This window comes from Lipophrys pholis (genome assembly GCF_963383615.2).
Source record: "Lipophrys pholis genome assembly, chromosome: 17".
NCBI classification, from domain to species: domain Eukaryota; kingdom Metazoa; phylum Chordata; class Actinopteri; order Blenniiformes; family Blenniidae; genus Lipophrys; species Lipophrys pholis.
The window spans coordinates 7,659,526-7,676,274 of NC_137643.1; the positions used below are offsets into that span (position 1 = coordinate 7,659,526).

General features: G+C 42.9%; 1 protein-coding gene across 2 annotated transcripts in view; it reads left to right on the forward strand.

Annotated features, from left to right (window-relative positions):
• Positions 1-16,749, forward strand: part of osbpl10a (oxysterol binding protein-like 10a) — a 65,124-nt gene that overhangs the window by 35,433 nt on the left and 12,942 nt on the right. For both annotated transcript variants that reach the window (XM_080484883.1, XM_080484884.1), the window contains 2 exons: positions 2,463-2,703; positions 9,388-9,518. In XM_080484883.1, the coding sequence (XP_080341009.1) occupies positions 2,463-2,703; positions 9,388-9,518 (372 nt within the window). The remainder of the gene's footprint in view (positions 1-2,462; positions 2,704-9,387; positions 9,519-16,749) is intronic.

Genomic DNA, 16,749 nt, shown 5'->3' on the forward strand with positions numbered 1-16,749 from the left:
CTCAGTTTGACGAGATGTCAGCCAGCATTTAACTCGTCACAGATTATCAGTGTCGCTTTTGACGAGAAGCAACAAGAAACCTCAGCTCCCAAATATCAGACACACACAAAAAAGGGGCCGTTTTTCTTTAAATTGTTTTGGTCGGACATCTTGTTTTAAGACTTGATATGCCTCAGAAAGCCTCTGTTGCTTTCATAAGTGGCATTTGTGACCAGTTTCCAAGATGAGCAATCTATCAAAACACCATGTCGTATTCACACCAGAAAAAAGCTGCAGCCTGCTGCCTCTCTGTGTGTTATTCCAGCCTCCCTCAGTCCAATGTTTGTGTGCACTATGAGCAATGTTTGCTTATTTACTACAGTGAGCCAAGATCTTGAATTTTTCCCCCCAAAAATACAGGCGTTTTCACAGTTGCTGCAGCTGACTGGGCACATTTAATTTGTCACCGTAGATACAAATGAAGACATTTATTCTTCATTGCATTGCAAAGTTGTAACACAGCGAGATAATCCCTGTTGTCCGGGGCATTTCTGTCAGTTGTTTTTTTGGGGGGGGGGTTTTTGCTTGTGTTTTCCTACAAAACAACATGTAATTGATGTTATTTGGTGACTCCAAATTGCCCTTTTGTGTTTATCCTGTGATGGACTGGCAGCCTGTCCGGGGTGTTTCCTGGCTTCATCCAGAGTCGCTGCTCCAGTTGGATGATGCAACACAGAAGATGAATGGGTGAAATTGTTTTGACACAGCAAAGACTCCCACACCTGTAAAATAACTCGGTGTGGAAACAATCTAGTATCACTTTTCAGAACTGTGAGAATCTAGTTAAAATACAGCATTCAAAATATAGATATGATCCCTGTCTGCCTTTAACAATGAACTCGAGCAAAAGGCTGAATAATTGCGCGAGCTTATTAAAAACCAAATCCCTTCACTCGAGTGTGTTCGCGTGCGTAACCCCGATGCAGCGGCCTTTCAGTGACTCCAAAATAAAGCTCCGTGTGCGGATGAAGGCAGACAGATGTTTCAACGAGGCGTGTGTGTCGGTCCAGTGTTGGTGAAGCCGTACAATATTAATGAGTACAACATTTCCAGGCTGATAAACAACCCAGATTCATTAGCCCTGAGAGGAGCTCATTACCCGCTGGCTGGAAGGGACTTTTGTCTTCTTCTTTTTGGGGATACGTTGAGCCCGCGACAGGTGAGTCACACAGAAATCCTCCGAGTGAGAGGAAGTTTTCTAGTTTGAAGAGTTTTTGCAGCGTCTTCTTCTTCTTCTTCTTTTTTTTTGGCTCCGTCGTCTCGGCGCAGATGGTCGCGTGGATCAGTTGTTTGCCTGTAAAAGAAGAGATAATATAAAACTGTGTCACCACCTACACACTTGCAGAGCTGTGCGATTGTATGAGAGGGCGGAGGACGTAATCTCACCTTCATTACTCGCTGCTTTCAAGCTTGAAACTACATTTTTAGTTATGGTAAATAACAAAATATTGGTTGTAACGAGAATATCAGCGTGTGTGCGATTCCATGTCGCTGCGTGTGTCGGCCCACACACCTGTCCAGGGTGCAACGGCGCTCAGCCGCAGTCATCAGGGATCAGGGATCAGCTCCAGCGCTACAGAAGATGGATAGATGGAGCATAATGTGACCATTCATCCCTCGCTCCGTCCAAATAGAGGTTGCAGGGGGACAGGAGCCCGTAATTCATCCACAGAAGCTCTGAACTGTGTCGAGTTGTAAACATACATAAATATTAAACCTTTATCTAAAAATGACATCTGTGGACTTAAACTTTCAGGTTGCACGTCTTCATTTTCTTCTCCGGTTTACTCAGTAAATTGTGTGTCTCTTTGGGGATTATTGTCATCTGCAGATTAGAACCCCTTCATTGTGCAACTGTGTCACTAAACGGATGTGTTCCATCGACAACAATGGAGGCCTGTGACACAGACGAAATGAGAGTTGCTGTTGTCAGATTGCTTCTTTCTTTGGGATGATCTTTGGAGGAGAAGATTGTGCGTGCTGCACGTCTTGAGGCACAGTGAGAAAGAAATAGTGAATTAAAGAGTAACGACTGCTGCTGCTGCTTGAATGCCATCGCAAGCCTCACGGAAACGTTCAACTTATCTTTCTAAACATGTTGTTTGCCGTTGATTGTGCCACATGCATCCAAGAACACAAATAAAGAAACAGTCTGTAGAAAAGCACCTACAACGTGACCCAACAGTTCCCTGGCAATAGTCAAATATATATATATATATATAAAACCATGTGAACAGATAGAGATCAAATTCACCCAAGAAGGGCTTTTGACTGTCCTGCTATGGACTGTGGATCTGTCCTGGGTCTACAATGTGTACGTCTATAGAGCTAGAATGTCTCTAGGCGCATCATTAGTCCCAACGTCATTAGTTCACCGTGTATTTGAGGAATGTCGCAGTGTGTTCATGTTCGATCTTTCACAGGTGATGTCTCAGGCAGAGGGCCAACAGAAGAACCTGGTCCAGTCCATTGACTCTCTGCCCACCAGAGGCCCGCTGTCCTGCCTGGACCAGGACCTGCTGCTGCTCAAGGCCACGTCGGCCGCCACGCTCAGCTGCCTGGGAGAGTGCCTGAACATCCTCCAGCAGACTCAGAGCCACAGCCAGGGGCCGCCTCACTCCAACGCCTCCCAGCGCAACCACAGCGGCCACGGCGCGCCCTCCGGTGAGTCCGCCCCGGGCCCCATTCCAGTGCTGCTACTGGAGCCCCCGACCCCTCCGTCTCCCCCCACCTCCTTGTTTTTTCCAGAGCCCAGCTCCAGCAGCAAGGCCCCGCTGGGGCAGCTAGACTGTGGCCCGTGTCCGTGCCTGATGGCGACCATGAATTTGAATGTTTGTAGTAAATGTTGTTGAATGTTGCACTTCTTGTCTTAAACGCTTTTATTTGTTCCGTTTGTGTCTCCTGCCGTTGTTTGTACCTGTCGTTTTGTGCTGTTTATTTCTGTCTATTGAAATGCCAATAGATAATAATTCTAATAATTGTGTCGAGTACAAGCATGAATGTGACGTGTGTATGAAAGGGAGTTTTATTGGCAGAGGTGTTTACAGAAGCCCTGAAAGCATTTCGGACTGTCAGCATGAAACAACTGGGTTTATGTGTGAGTGAGCAAATCTAAATACAATGACTTCTACTATGCACTCCTCAATCTTCTCAAAGGATTAAGTCTTTACCAAAGGAATCCACACTGGTGCCTAAAATGTCAGACCTCTGCCATGTTTAACCCTCTCTGTGCCAGATCTCCATGGATCCAATAAAGTTGTTTCAATTGAAACCATTTGCAGCCAACGGGTGGTTCTATTGGCGTAACACCAGGGAAGCACTTCTTAAAAGTGGACGGTAGAGACACTGGATCCAGTATGAGTGTGTTGAGATAAGGTGAAATCCATCAAGTGCTGTCGACTAATCCTATTTTCCCAAGAAAAGATTATTTGTAATCCATTTACGCTCCACAAGTCGCTGTAGAACAAGGAGGAGCGATGCTGACTTAAAGCAGGACTCCTCTGGAAACACTGTTGAGTTGCGCAAACTAATTTTCCTGAAGGCTTGAAAGGTGGCTCTGACAAATTTGTTGCTTGCTCATTCACATTCCCAGCAGCTCAGAGTGGATCAGGACACACACTCCCATATGTTATGGTTAAAAAAGCTTTAGAATTATGATGATAATAGGAATTCATCGATTGCTACTGCGTCTGAATCGTACCAAAGCTTAGTTGGACGAACTGAAAAGTTGTTTTCACATCCCCCAAAAAACCATTGCTGAGTTCAGCGGCTCGTCCTGACATTTCCCTCCAACATCTCCGTCACGTCTCTGTAAAGAAAACGGAGAAATTGAAACTATGAGCTTATCTGTACTTTCACCTCAGTTTGTGGTTGTGTTTGCAGATGGCGTCTGTTCTGTCTCTTCTCACCTTTGACTTTGTGTTCGTGCCTCTGATGAAATCATCCCACTTTCTTTATGCCACGTAGTCACAGTTCAGGAAACCAGATAAACACACTTGATTGCAGCTTGCAGAGTTTGTTGATGACACAATCATCAGAAATGCCCAGAACCACATTTTGACATCATAAGAGTAAACATTTAATTCTGTCCTTAAACCAAATATATTGGAGCAGGAAGACATTTAAAAAATGAAGTCGTGTGAGACCATACAAGTGCAGGAGTCTTTGAAGGTCTTTAAACCCACTTTAGTTTTCTGACCAATCACAGTCCAATAGTCTCTTTGCCGACAATAGTTATAGACTCTGAAAATGGCACTTTTAAAAACCCAGAGAGCAACATTTTGGAACTGCACTGGTAGACATTAACAGAGGAGTCTTGAGTGTTTGTTTTGCTCACTCTTTTTAATTTAATATCGTTTCTCAAACAAAGTGTACTTTCACATCACCATCGTCAGGACACATTTCTCAAACATGACAGATACCGACTGGGCCTATACCACAAAGAAACATCTTCAATGTTTGTATCTTACCGTTGCATTATGATGAGACAACACCAACTAGTGGATTGGCATGCAAACTGCAGCTTCTTCTTCCCCTTGCAAATCCATAGAGCGTAACTTAAAAGCTATTTCCAGACTGAATCTGGATTAAAAACTGGAAGATCAACACTTAGTAATGATGTATTTATCACCACCGCTGTGAATCCAACCTGACGGCGCCCAAAAGTGTGAGCTGCAAACCGTTCAGAGCCATCGTTTATGCCTTGCAGGTTTGTGTTTGCCTCTTCCCTCCTTTGTTTTCGTCTCTGGGTTTGGGTGAGTGGAGCATTTCATCCTGACGTTGTCCGTTCCTCACGGTTTGTCGGTCTTCTCTTTGCGCCAGCAGCCACCCTGCCCTGTGGCTGTTCGTCAGACAGGGGGTGGTGTGGAGTGGGACCGCCGGGCCGCAAGTACAAACCTCTTTCCTTCCGCTGCCTGGCTGATCAGTCCTGTGGGGGTCCAGCTGCTCCCTGCTTCCGGCATGTACCCCCCACACCTCAGTGAGGAGCGTCCTGTTAGGGTCCTGGGTTTGGCCGGGTGATGGGTAGAGAGGCTCACCGGCATGAGCAGCATCCTGGTTTGATGTCGCTGATAAAGGGAGGAGCTGGTTGGTCGGTTGGCTGGTTGAATGGTGCTGTTATGCCCACATGGGAAAAGCAATGTCACTGCATGGGCTGGCAACTCTCGAGCATGAGATTTGGAGTCTGGCTGGCATGTTGATCCCTCGGGGATCACCCCGTTGTTCGGACAACAAAACCAGAGCAACTTCTTTGAGTTGGCTTGAGTAATAATTAAACCATGAAAAACAAAACAAAACCTGCCAGTCGAGAACCAGACAGCGAATTATCAGCTGATGTCATGGAGGATCTCTGCTGCTCGTTTTTAGCTCTTTTTGGATTCCCCTTTACTCCCGTCACCGCCACAAAGAGCTTGAAGCCCCCACCCTCCCTCCGTCACCACAAACAACACTTTCCTTTAAGGAAATGAAAGTTTCCTTAATTAACCCCAAATTTAAGTGAGAGGTGAAGAGCATGTCTTTCGTTTTTTTTGTTTTGTTTTTTCCACTGAGAAATGAAAAAAGGACAGGAAGAAGACGCTGAGTGAAAGTTGGACGAGGCAGCATTACAAGGTGGATGTCAAAGCCCAGAAATGGAAGATTTTAAAAAAAAACTAAAAAAAACCATTGGAAACACGAACTGCATGAATGTTTGCGTCTCCACTGTTTGATGCGACTGGCCTGCATGCCTTCATCCAATGGTCCCAACATGAACCTGCTCCCAGAGTGCCTCTACTTCTGGTGCTTTACGGCGACATCTCAGTGACGGTATCCCGGCAGACCTCAGTCATGTGCAACAGGAAGTACAGTGCAGGCAAAAAAACTAAACATTGTCTATGATATTAAGCTGTTGGTGTCGAAACACGTGGGTGACATTAACAAAACAATGACGCATACAAATTCTACTTCAGATAAATGAGTGGATTGGATGAAAGTTCAGGGGAAAAATAACAAAAAAAAAAAAAAAAACTACTGAGATTTGCTTTGTTGTCGACGTTGTGCTACTGTGCTGACAGCATCATCGCCGTGGTATTTTTACCAGCCGGGAGCTAATTAAAAGCTAATGAAGTGCATAAAGTAGTCCAAACAACAGCAGGAGTCTCTCCCTCGCAAACGTCTCGTATGATCTGCTGCAAACATGCAGTGCTTCGGAAGCGTCGGCGTCCAGATGGCGGCGTTCATACAGCGACATCGCTGATGCAGCGATCACAGCAGAGTTTGTTTTTAATTGAACCAAACCGGATGAGATGTGAGCCCAAAACCCTCCGGTTCTGCTGTGACGCTGCCGGAAAAGACTCAGGATCTCTTACTTTACTATAAATAGACATTTAAGAATACACCTAACAAAACGGTGTGTGTAATTATAAATACACTGTTAACTCCATAGACCATACTAATACTACTCCAAAATTTTTTTTACTTGTAATTATATGTCTGAATTCTGCTCATTGTTGAAATAATTAAAAGTTCTCAACCTAAATTACATGAAATATCTAATGACCAAAAATGTCCAATATCTGGAAGAAAAAGAAATGCAAGAACATTTCTGATATTTTGGAATTAAAGTGGAAAACATCTTGAAAATAAACAAAACTATTGTCTCCAGTAATGAACAGCTCTGATAATAACAATAATAACTTCATATTTTCCCTGTAAAACAATAATAGTTAGAATGTAGAAAAAGCAATTAGGAAAACAATTTAAATACTTTTAAATAGTTCCGCTAAAAGAAGGAAACTCACAATGAAAAAATTATTTAAAATTTTCCCCAAAAAATATTATGTCGCTTTATATAACAATCCCGCCGCAGAGCCTCAACATCCTTTAATTCAATATGAAAATCATTGAAATATTGAAATCAGGGAATCCCAAATTAAATGTTTTTGTCCTTTCTTCCTAAACTGGGTTTATTATCGTTTTAACGTAATGAGAAATGTGGACAATTAACCTGACAGTGTCCTCAGTGGCTTCGGCGAGATTTGTGTTAAAGATAGGAGACTGCGTTGAGGACGATCGCTGTGAGCTGCTAATTCAACCATTTCAAAGTCAAACATTCCAGTTTACGTGTGATTTGTTCAAACAGTGTCGCCTTCACCAGTGTGCACAGGTTTCCTCTTGAATGTTTTAAAAAAAAACACACCAACTTCTTGCTGTTTTGTCTGTTGCACATGCCCGAGTCTCTGTCGACCAGCTGATTTACAGCATCAACAGCCTTTTCTTTCCTCCTGAACCTGTGAGGAACCCATTAACCTCCAAATGTCTTGAAAATAACATTTTCTTTCTCCCAAAAAAAAAAAAAAAAAAGAATCCGCTTCAATTAAATTCTCTCACGTCTGCCTGGCCCTCGGGCAGAACAACCCCCTCGGCTCGGGCCTCCACCCTCCAGGAGTCTGATGTCGGTGGACGAGGTTCGCTCGCACCTTTTAGCTTCCTGTCAGTCAAACTGTCAGTTGACCAAAGTGGAGACGTGGCCCGGGGGCCTGTTTCAGCACATTTTGTGCAGGCAGCTTCGCCTGCAGCCCGCCGGCACGTCGACCCAATGTCAGCACCGCCTGCGTCCCACTAATGGGTATCAAAGAAGTGCCTCTCGGCGAATTAGACTTTTAACCCAATTTGAGTGGAGGGAGCAGAGACGAGCGCGGCTCCATTACCTGCACTCTGAAATCAGACCCACGGCTGGAATATTAGAGCCCGAGGAGATGGCAGATAATCCTATATTAGAAAACAGAATAAATGCAGGCTTGCAGGTTGGTAACTGATATTTCAATGTAGATTACATCGCCTTAAAAGCAGTTATTGATGAGTCTATTTCTACAGGAACACCTCAGTCAGTAGGTTCAGTCTATTTCTGAGGAGGCAGTTTGTCTAATGAGGAGCTCTTCTTCCTCGCCGGTTTCACACTTTATCTGATTTCAGGGAATTTAATTAACTGTGTCTCATGATTTTACAACTTTAGCCCCGTAGATGAGATCGAAATAAGTGCTTCAATAATTCAACTTAGTTTGAGTTTGAGTTTAACCAGCATCAGTTCATGTAATTCTATAAGACTGTAATCGAAAATAAAATTATGAATATACAAAATATGCATGATTTCATTCAGTTTTACACCCTCCATCTATAATGTTTAACTGTACCGAGTTTCAAAAAGTGACAGAAAATAAATTAATTAATCAATTTCCATCAGTTTTTCGAAAGTGCTTAACGAAAACAATAAAAGGAAAATAATATTTGCGTACATACACATTCATACACACAAATTAATTCACATTATTTGTACGATTCACACGTGCATATGTTCAGCATAGCAAAATTAAATGGGGAAATTGTAAAATTATTCAAAAAATAAATAAATAAAAGGTTAATAAAATGAAAATGTTTATTAGTAAGTGAAGTAAAAGGGATGACATAAACCGACAAGTTTATTCATAAAAGTAGAGGATTTTAAGTTAAAAAGTAACTGAAGCCTGAAATCCACTTTAATAAATATCTAAATGTGTTCATAAGTGCTTCTTCAATGATAATATAAGACCCTGAGAGTACTTTTTAGGAATGTGGAGGGGCTGATATGAGCCTGAAAACTTCAAAACATATTATGAAAAATGATAAATGATACAAGATTATGCCTTTAAATAGTTTCAAAAGTGTTAAATCATTATTTATCGGCCAACATTTGTGTTACACAAAATCTGTCACAAACCTGAACCGCAGTTAAAACTATTGAATAACTTTTCTAATAATGTTGTTGCACAATAACAAAAAGTTGGCTACTAGTTTCATAATATCGGTATGCAATACTCTACTAGTGAGAATTTATTGTGAAACGGTGCCGTGTTGGTTAACGGGCTGAGAAGCAGTCAGACGTGGAGCCTCTCACTGCACAGGACTCGTTCATAAATTGGGCTTCAGAAATAGATCATCAAGGTAATTCATCTCCTCTGACAGCTCATTTCCTGAAGCTGAAGAAAGTAAAAGTAGGAGTATTTTCTTTTGCAAAAAAAACAGGTTTAAAGTTTTTATCTGCGCTGTGACACGGGGTGCACACAAACACGGGTTGTTGATTTCTAATATTTGTGCTGAATATTTCAGCGCTGGTGGCCTGGATTTAAAGCCAATCATCATTCTAGTCGCCGCTGGATGTTTGATTGATCCAGGCAGGAATATTCCATTCATTCATTCAGGGCGCCGCACACTTGAATATTGACTGAGAGCGATGTGAGTTTTGATGATGCTCTCACCCCTGTGCTCAGCGTGTCCCTCCCAGGCGCCGCCGCCTCGCCCTGCCTCACTGAACGCCGCCGCCTTGTCGTGTTTCAGATGGTGCTCCTGTGTGGACTGTACCAAAGTCACCTTCAGGGGAGCCGTGGAAGAACGGAGGTCTGACTCCTCTACAATCAGCCGAGCCCTCTCCGGCCCTCAGGAAAAGGAGTCTCTCCCATGGTGCTGAGGTGAGAAGCGTTACGTCACATTGTCAGTCGTCACCTCCGAGGTCCGCCGTCTCTCTTTGACCCCGCCGACGGGCCAAACCACTGCGCCTTACTGCGCTCAGATGGTCACTTTTCACTTCTCAGCTTTTATCTGTCCACTTCCTGTTTGTGTTGCTGGTTCTGAGGGGGTTTCCACTCATGTGGACATTGTGCAGCCTGCGATCCTGAACAGGGTTTATTTGGTTCAATTGGCAAAGGTCTTCTTCAAGCCTCAGCGTTGGTGGTTCGATTCCCATCTCACCCGGGTAAAGTGTCCTTGGGCAAGGCACTGAACTCCAATCAGTCCCAATCAAGGTCGAACATTAGTGTGTGTGTAAAGTGCTTTGAGGCTGACAAGGTCATTTAAAACACATTTTCCATTTCTTATTTATCTTATGTCATATTTGCCGGTTTTTTTTTTTACCAAATTCACTTTTTTCTATTTTGCCAGATCAGATTAGAAGCACGATGAAATTTTCCTCTTTTCAAATCTGCTCCAGAACAGTTTTTGACACTGCTACTCCTACAATAATTCCGAGTTGACGCCGTCAAACTGCACAGTGGCGCCGACGTGTCGCCGTCCAGCTTTCCGTCCCCGCCAGGGTTCGGTTGGACGGTTGAAAAAGAAAATCAATCCGCGTTTTGCTTGTGTGGCAGTTTGCTCTGTGTGTTTCGGGCCGATGAAGCAAAGCGGGAGAGCGCTGCACATGGGAATATATTTATGTGTGTGTGTGTGTGTGTGTGTGTGTGTGTGCACTTATTGGATTGTGGCCGTCGTTACTGACGGGACACGTGACAAATATAATGTGCAGCAAAGGTCACAGCCTCTAATGGAGTGGGAGATTTTACATGCATGTTATCTGTGTGTGCTTTTATTGTGGTAGTTTACCACGTAATATATATGAAATCTCTCTCTTTTTACTTCATCTAACTGGAGCTCTGTTGACTCTGAAAATGATCCAGGAGGTTGGCCGGTGCATCGATCGGCTGTGTGGACAGAAAGATGAGCGGATGTGAAGCAGAGCAAGAACATTGACAGCTTGTTGTGGAAGAGTGAAGCGAACATGTTTGACCTCTCAGGAACGAAGCAGCCGATTAATGAAGTTACACTTCAAGCTTCATTTACTCTCAATCAGGCCAAAATGTGACGGGAATACTTTTCCAGAAAGGTAACCCCGGTTAGATCTTTCACATAAGAAGAACTTATGTACTTTTTCTTTTCCATCCGTCATGATAAACATTTCAGTTGTTTTGAGTCAAACTAATGTCTTTAATCAAAGGTATTATTATTTGTTGGACTCAAAAAAAAAAGCCTCACTCTATTTGATTTTCTGTGGCCTCAGCTGGAAAAAACGATTTCACGTACAGAGATTCAACGATAAATGTGGAGTGAAAGCAAATGGGGATAAAATTGACTGAACTGCATTTGTTTGCATTAAGGAACCGTTTTCAAAAAAACATTTAGTCTCCCTCCATTCACAGAAAAGCAGCTGTGAAACTTGTAGACGAGCACAAGACTGGGTCGACAGTCAGGGTTTGGTTTTCATTTTTGGGGCCGCTGTAAAAGCAGAACGAAAGAGTCACCGAACACGCAGCTTTTTGGAAATGGCTCCCAAGGTGGAACTTTTCAAAACATCAGTCTTCATGGAAATGGGCGAAACGCCATTTTTCCAAAACGCTGCCCCTGAGATAAAGAGTCCAATTTCACCTGCTGTGCGAATGAAATGAAACAAAACAAAAGGAGACGGAAATGTTTATCTCCATTTAACCTCCTGAGAGCTCCGGGGAGAGATTGACGCCGTGGCTGAAGCGCCGCCTGGTGGGTTGCAGACCCCCGGTGAGGCGCCACTTGTTTTTCACCCCCCCTCAGTGTAATGCTGCTCCTTGTTGCCCGGCGAGAGCAGCTCTTCTGCTGTCAGCGAAGTGGGTCACACAGTACGGAGGAACAGAGTCCGTCCCAGGGGGGAGGCGCATGGATCCATGACCGTCTGGACCGCTGGCTGTCGGGGAGAAACACGCCAGCTGAGGCTCCGCTGGTCGCTGCGTGTCCTCGATTAAGTTCAAACGCTGATTATTTACTCAAAAAGACTAATTCCAGCCTGAAGGACGGAGAGGAATTCTCTGTGAAGCCCCGTAGAAAAGCACTCGTGGAAAGAAAAGCTTCCAGTCGTATCGGTGAAGCCGCGCTGCTGTCGAAAGCGGAGATGTTTGGTGTGTGAGCCTCGTTTCCATGGCACCTTGGAAAAAGGATCATCTGGCGTCGGCGTTCCGACAGTAGCAGCAGGTTTGCCTTTAATAGTTGAAGCACATTTCGAGATGCAGGTGGAAACGGTTTCATCTGAGAGCCGCGGTGCTGAAGAATGAGTTTATATAAATCAGACTAATCGCAGCATTAAAGGAAGAATCTCTGCTGGAATAGAGACGAAAACCTCTGGAAAAGCTCTTTACTTTACTAGTAGTGCACACTAGTAATTCTAGTAGTAGTGATAGCTGTTAGTACTGCTAGTGTAGTAGTACAACTACTAGAATTCAACAACAACTCGTAATAGTGGTAGAAATAATAAGTCGTAAAGGAAGTAGTAGTACTACTAGTGCTCCTACTATGACTAATATTGCCACTACTATTATTTCTATTACTACTACTATAACATCCCACTACAACACCAACTACTACTCTCTGTACTTCTACTCCTAGCAATAATATAAGTACTACTATCATATCAAACTAATAGGCTACTACTATTACCAGTGTAATGTACTGTAATGTACCAGTATAACATGCAGGACTAAAACTACCACTTTGACACTACTACCACTACAATAACCACAGACTTCAGTTGTCTGTAGTTAATATCTTTGAAGGTATTTCCGCTCCCGGTGCTCCACATATACTGGATGATAAAAAGTCCACAACATAAGAAATCAATAAATCCAGGTGGATAAACTGATCGGTCCGGAGCTTCGTTCAGAGAAATCCAAAGAGATTTACTGGTTTATTTACTCCTTTGGTGTCTGTATGTGTCTGAGTCCGGAGCACAGAACCAAACCTCTTTGTTGTTACACGAATCTGCTCGACGCTCGACGCTCGCTTCTGCCGCACTTTTACTCAAACCCGGTGCAATAATGGAGACCCCCGGCTATTAATAACCGGGGGAAGATTGATGGGTTCGGCGGCGTCTCCTAATCGGCTCTTTGACTTCCGTCTCTACCAGTAAAAAGACGATCTTGTTAAACTCTGAGGGAAGCGCCGGTTCAAACGCACGCCGGATCTGATAATGAGCTGACACTCCAGTCGAACCACAAAAGAACCCGGAGCAGTGCGGTCCGATCGAACCTGTCTTGTTCGTGGAAGATTTCTATTGACACCTGAGTGTAAAGCTGGTTTTACAGAGCTGCAGTGATATTTGTCATTGTTGACTTGTAACAGCCAATAAGGTGATCATACATGCCAGTAATGTCCAAACTTTGGTCTTTTTCTATGTAATAAAGCGTCATAAGATATTAGAAAAATTCCTTTCTTAATGTAATAACTGCAGCCAATAATGCAACAATACATAAATACGATTGCATTTCCTGTAAATAAAACCTTTTCTTTTGCAGGTTTTGTGCTGTTTGTGGAGGGATCTATTCCTATTTTATTAGATTATTTGCAAATAATTATGTTAAGGGCTTTAGCTCATTCAGAATGGACAAAATTATTATGTTTTTCACATAATCTACACCTGACGATCCTCATTCAGTCGCTTTGTTTCCGCCAAACTTAAGTCCTGAAAGTTAGGAACATTAAGGGAGGAAGATGTGTTTGGTTTTTTTTGTTTGTTTTTCATGACGAGCAGAGGAGAGGTCAGCATCGTGGCTCGGCTTGGTTCAACTTGTGAAACACTGATTGCGCTTTATTGCCTTGTGAACATGTTGACTGAGAAAACTTTGAAAGGGAGAAGAGTGTTAATAACACTGTGGATCCTGTGACAGAAATGCTCACATCGTCCATTTAATCAAAGTAAATTGAGTTTTTAAAGTGAGGCAAGTAAGACAGTACGAACTCACAACCAGGGAACGTTTAGGCGCTAGAAAATTAATTCAGACCCTGAGGCACAAAGTTCCTGCAGTCCAGATCCAGGTCGTCTCTTCGCCTTATACTGCCACCTTGTGGTCAAAACATTTATCACAGTAATTCACCGCTGCGAGGCCAATTTCTGTGTGTTTTATTCTCATCCTGTGATTCATCATTAGATTTGTATGGGACGGAAAAGAAACTGTTTTAAAATTGATTTACTGTTATTATCTCACCACATACTTCAAGGAGTTTATTGAAACACAATAAAAAAAAAATCCTTAATTAAGGCTTTGTTGAAGTGTGTTTTAGTTTTAATTAGATCTCCTTAAATAAATCCAGAATCTTCCCGACTGTAAGACATGAAAATACAGTTTGTTCTAGCTTGTAAAAGCAGTAAATTGCTGTGTAAACAATGTTGGCTGACAGTTCACACTGTGCTGCAATAGTGATGAGAGTCTGAGAGGGAAGGCAGACATGTCACTTTGCAGTAACACTGTTAGAGCTGGACCCCCACCCCCACCCACCACATCCACCCATCCCCACGTCACAGCTCGCTGGTATTATTCCCTCGCCTGCTGCCTGTTCCTCAGCTCAGCCCTAAAGCCTGAAACCAGATTTTATTAAAGCCTTCAAAGATGCTCTGTGCGCCCTTTGAAGAGAGGAAGGTGGAGGAGACTGTCCAGGCACATCCATCCACTCTCACGCTGTTCATTCACTTCATGAAGGGCTTAGAGTTCCATCTCGGCATGGAGGGGGTGGAAAAGTTGTGCGGGGGCAAGATTCCTGATCAAAAGGGACGTTTGGAGAATGGAAGAGGGACAGTAGATCTCCTGAGATGCGGTTAGGAAGTGAGTTCGCCATCTTGTGGCAGAGAAAGACACTGCAGATGGAGAAGCGTCACTCAGGAGCTTCAAATCAATACAATTTAAAGTTCATCCATCCGTCAATCTTCTCCATTGACTAAATATACCTGCGTGACTCAAATGATTTCCAACAGTCCTGCAGCTGTAGACCTGAAGGTCGACTCTGGGTTCTCCTGCTTGGTTGTTTTTTTTTTATTTTTTTCTAAACTATTTTCCTTGTGATCTCATCCTGAAATATATGATGCTGGAATAATAAGGCCAGGCCGTTTGAATTATGGAGCACCTCCGTGCCGTTTGGTATTCAGTCCTGGTACGCAGCCAACGAGAGTCAGCGCTGGGTCGGTGCGTGACTGTGGGAAAATGGAGGGGAAATTGCTGGCGCTTGCAGAAATCTGGTGGGTTTATGCGTTTGCAGCAGCTCCAGTGATCTCCCTTCACGCATACGGGATGTCTCCACAGTATCGCTGCTGCTGTAAAGGACAGGAGGAAAGGCAGCGTACAACAGGGAATGTTGCCTGATGATCCTCCTTCTTTTAATTAAAACGTGTTTATCGTGGAACGTAGATGATGATGTCAGTGTGTGGATGGATTTGAGTTTGCTTGGCGTGAACAAAATCAAGACAGCAGTTATGAAACATGGTGTTTCTTTATTCACTTAATCGTCATTTTCTGAACTTTACAATTCTAGTTTTACTCTGACTTTGTCCTTGTTTTGACCTCCACGTGCTTCAAGGTTGCAGTGAAAAGCTTACATGAGCAGTTTTCCATATTTACGCTGTAGAAGGCGGCACATCGCTCCCTTTTCTCTCACACCAGAGAATCACTCTGTCCTACATTGCAGTGTGTTCTTTGCAGAAACTGGAAAAATACATGCCAAGTCATCACCAATAGTTTTCTGAGCGCTGCGTTCTTCCTTTTTTGAAGCAGGAAGCGTTGGTTGACTGAGAGTGAGAGATAAGCCAGGAGAGTTTCTAGCATTATGAGCAGAGGCGCCCAGATGGGGGCATTTAGAGAGAACTTAAGTTGGGACATATCAATGAAAAATAATGTTTAATTAGACACTGTCTGTTATATGTTGGAAACCCCCCCTGATGTCACCCCTTAATATCTGTTGTTTATTGGTTAGAAGAGAAACTCCCTTAAACTGCATTGACAGGTTGGGACTAAGACTTCATACGATGGCTTATAAGGCGCACAGACAGTGTAGAAACGCTCCTGAATATGTGAGTAGTAAAACAACAATCAAACAGATAAAACATGTTTTATTTTTTTTGCCTCATTTGTCAGCTGAGATCAATAGATGGAAGTTCCTAGTTTGACCAGCAGAGGGCGGGAGAGGACTCCTCTGAATTTCCGTGCAGCTCTTCTGAGTCTCTTCACGTGAACCGTGAAAACACCAGCAGCCATGACAATAATGTGTTTTTGATATATGATTTTTAGTTATGTTGTGGGAGAAGGGAGATGCGTTTAATTAAGCTTGTGTGTGAACAGAACGTCAGTTTGTCCGGATTAATATCAGGAGAGAAAAGGTGCGACGGTGTTAAAAAAAAAAAAGAAAAAGAAAAAAAGATCAAGACAGAAACACAATAATGAGCAGCAGCTTTTTCTCAGCAGGGAAAACAAACCCACTCTCTGTTCTCTCATCCGTCCTTTATTCAACCTCCACATCCAGTTTCCTGGATTGACTCTGACACCTGCCTATTAGGAATTCCTCTCATCTCTCGCTGAACTCTCTATAGAAAACTTCTGGATTTATTTTTTTTTTTTATAGAAGCTGCACAATATATTTAGTTTCTTCTCTGCAGTGATTCAAGGTCTTTATTGTCATTGCATAGTCATGTAAACACAAAGTCTGCACCATGTGATGTGTACCAACAAAACAATAAAGTCACAAATAGAAGGAAACATGAAAAACTCCACATCATTGTCGTGTGAAAACCTGGATAGACTGAAGAGAGAAGCTTAATGTAATATTACATATATCTGTGAATTAAAATGAGTGTAAATAGTTTGTCTAACTCCAGGTTTCCAAACTTTTGTATGAACATTTGCACTCTGGATACACAAATTTATTTATTATTAATTATTTAAAAAAAAAAAGTGTCATGAAGAGGAATTGAAACGTGTTTTAGTGACGCTGATGTATAAGTTGCCGTTATTCTTTATGTCCGCCGTGCTTTTAGTCACAGATTCGTCTGGGTTGTTTCTGCTTATTGGTTTCTATTTGCTACTATTTTTATTTTTTTAAAGCCGGGCCAGTCCTGTAGCAGCATTCTGTTGTCATACAGTGACA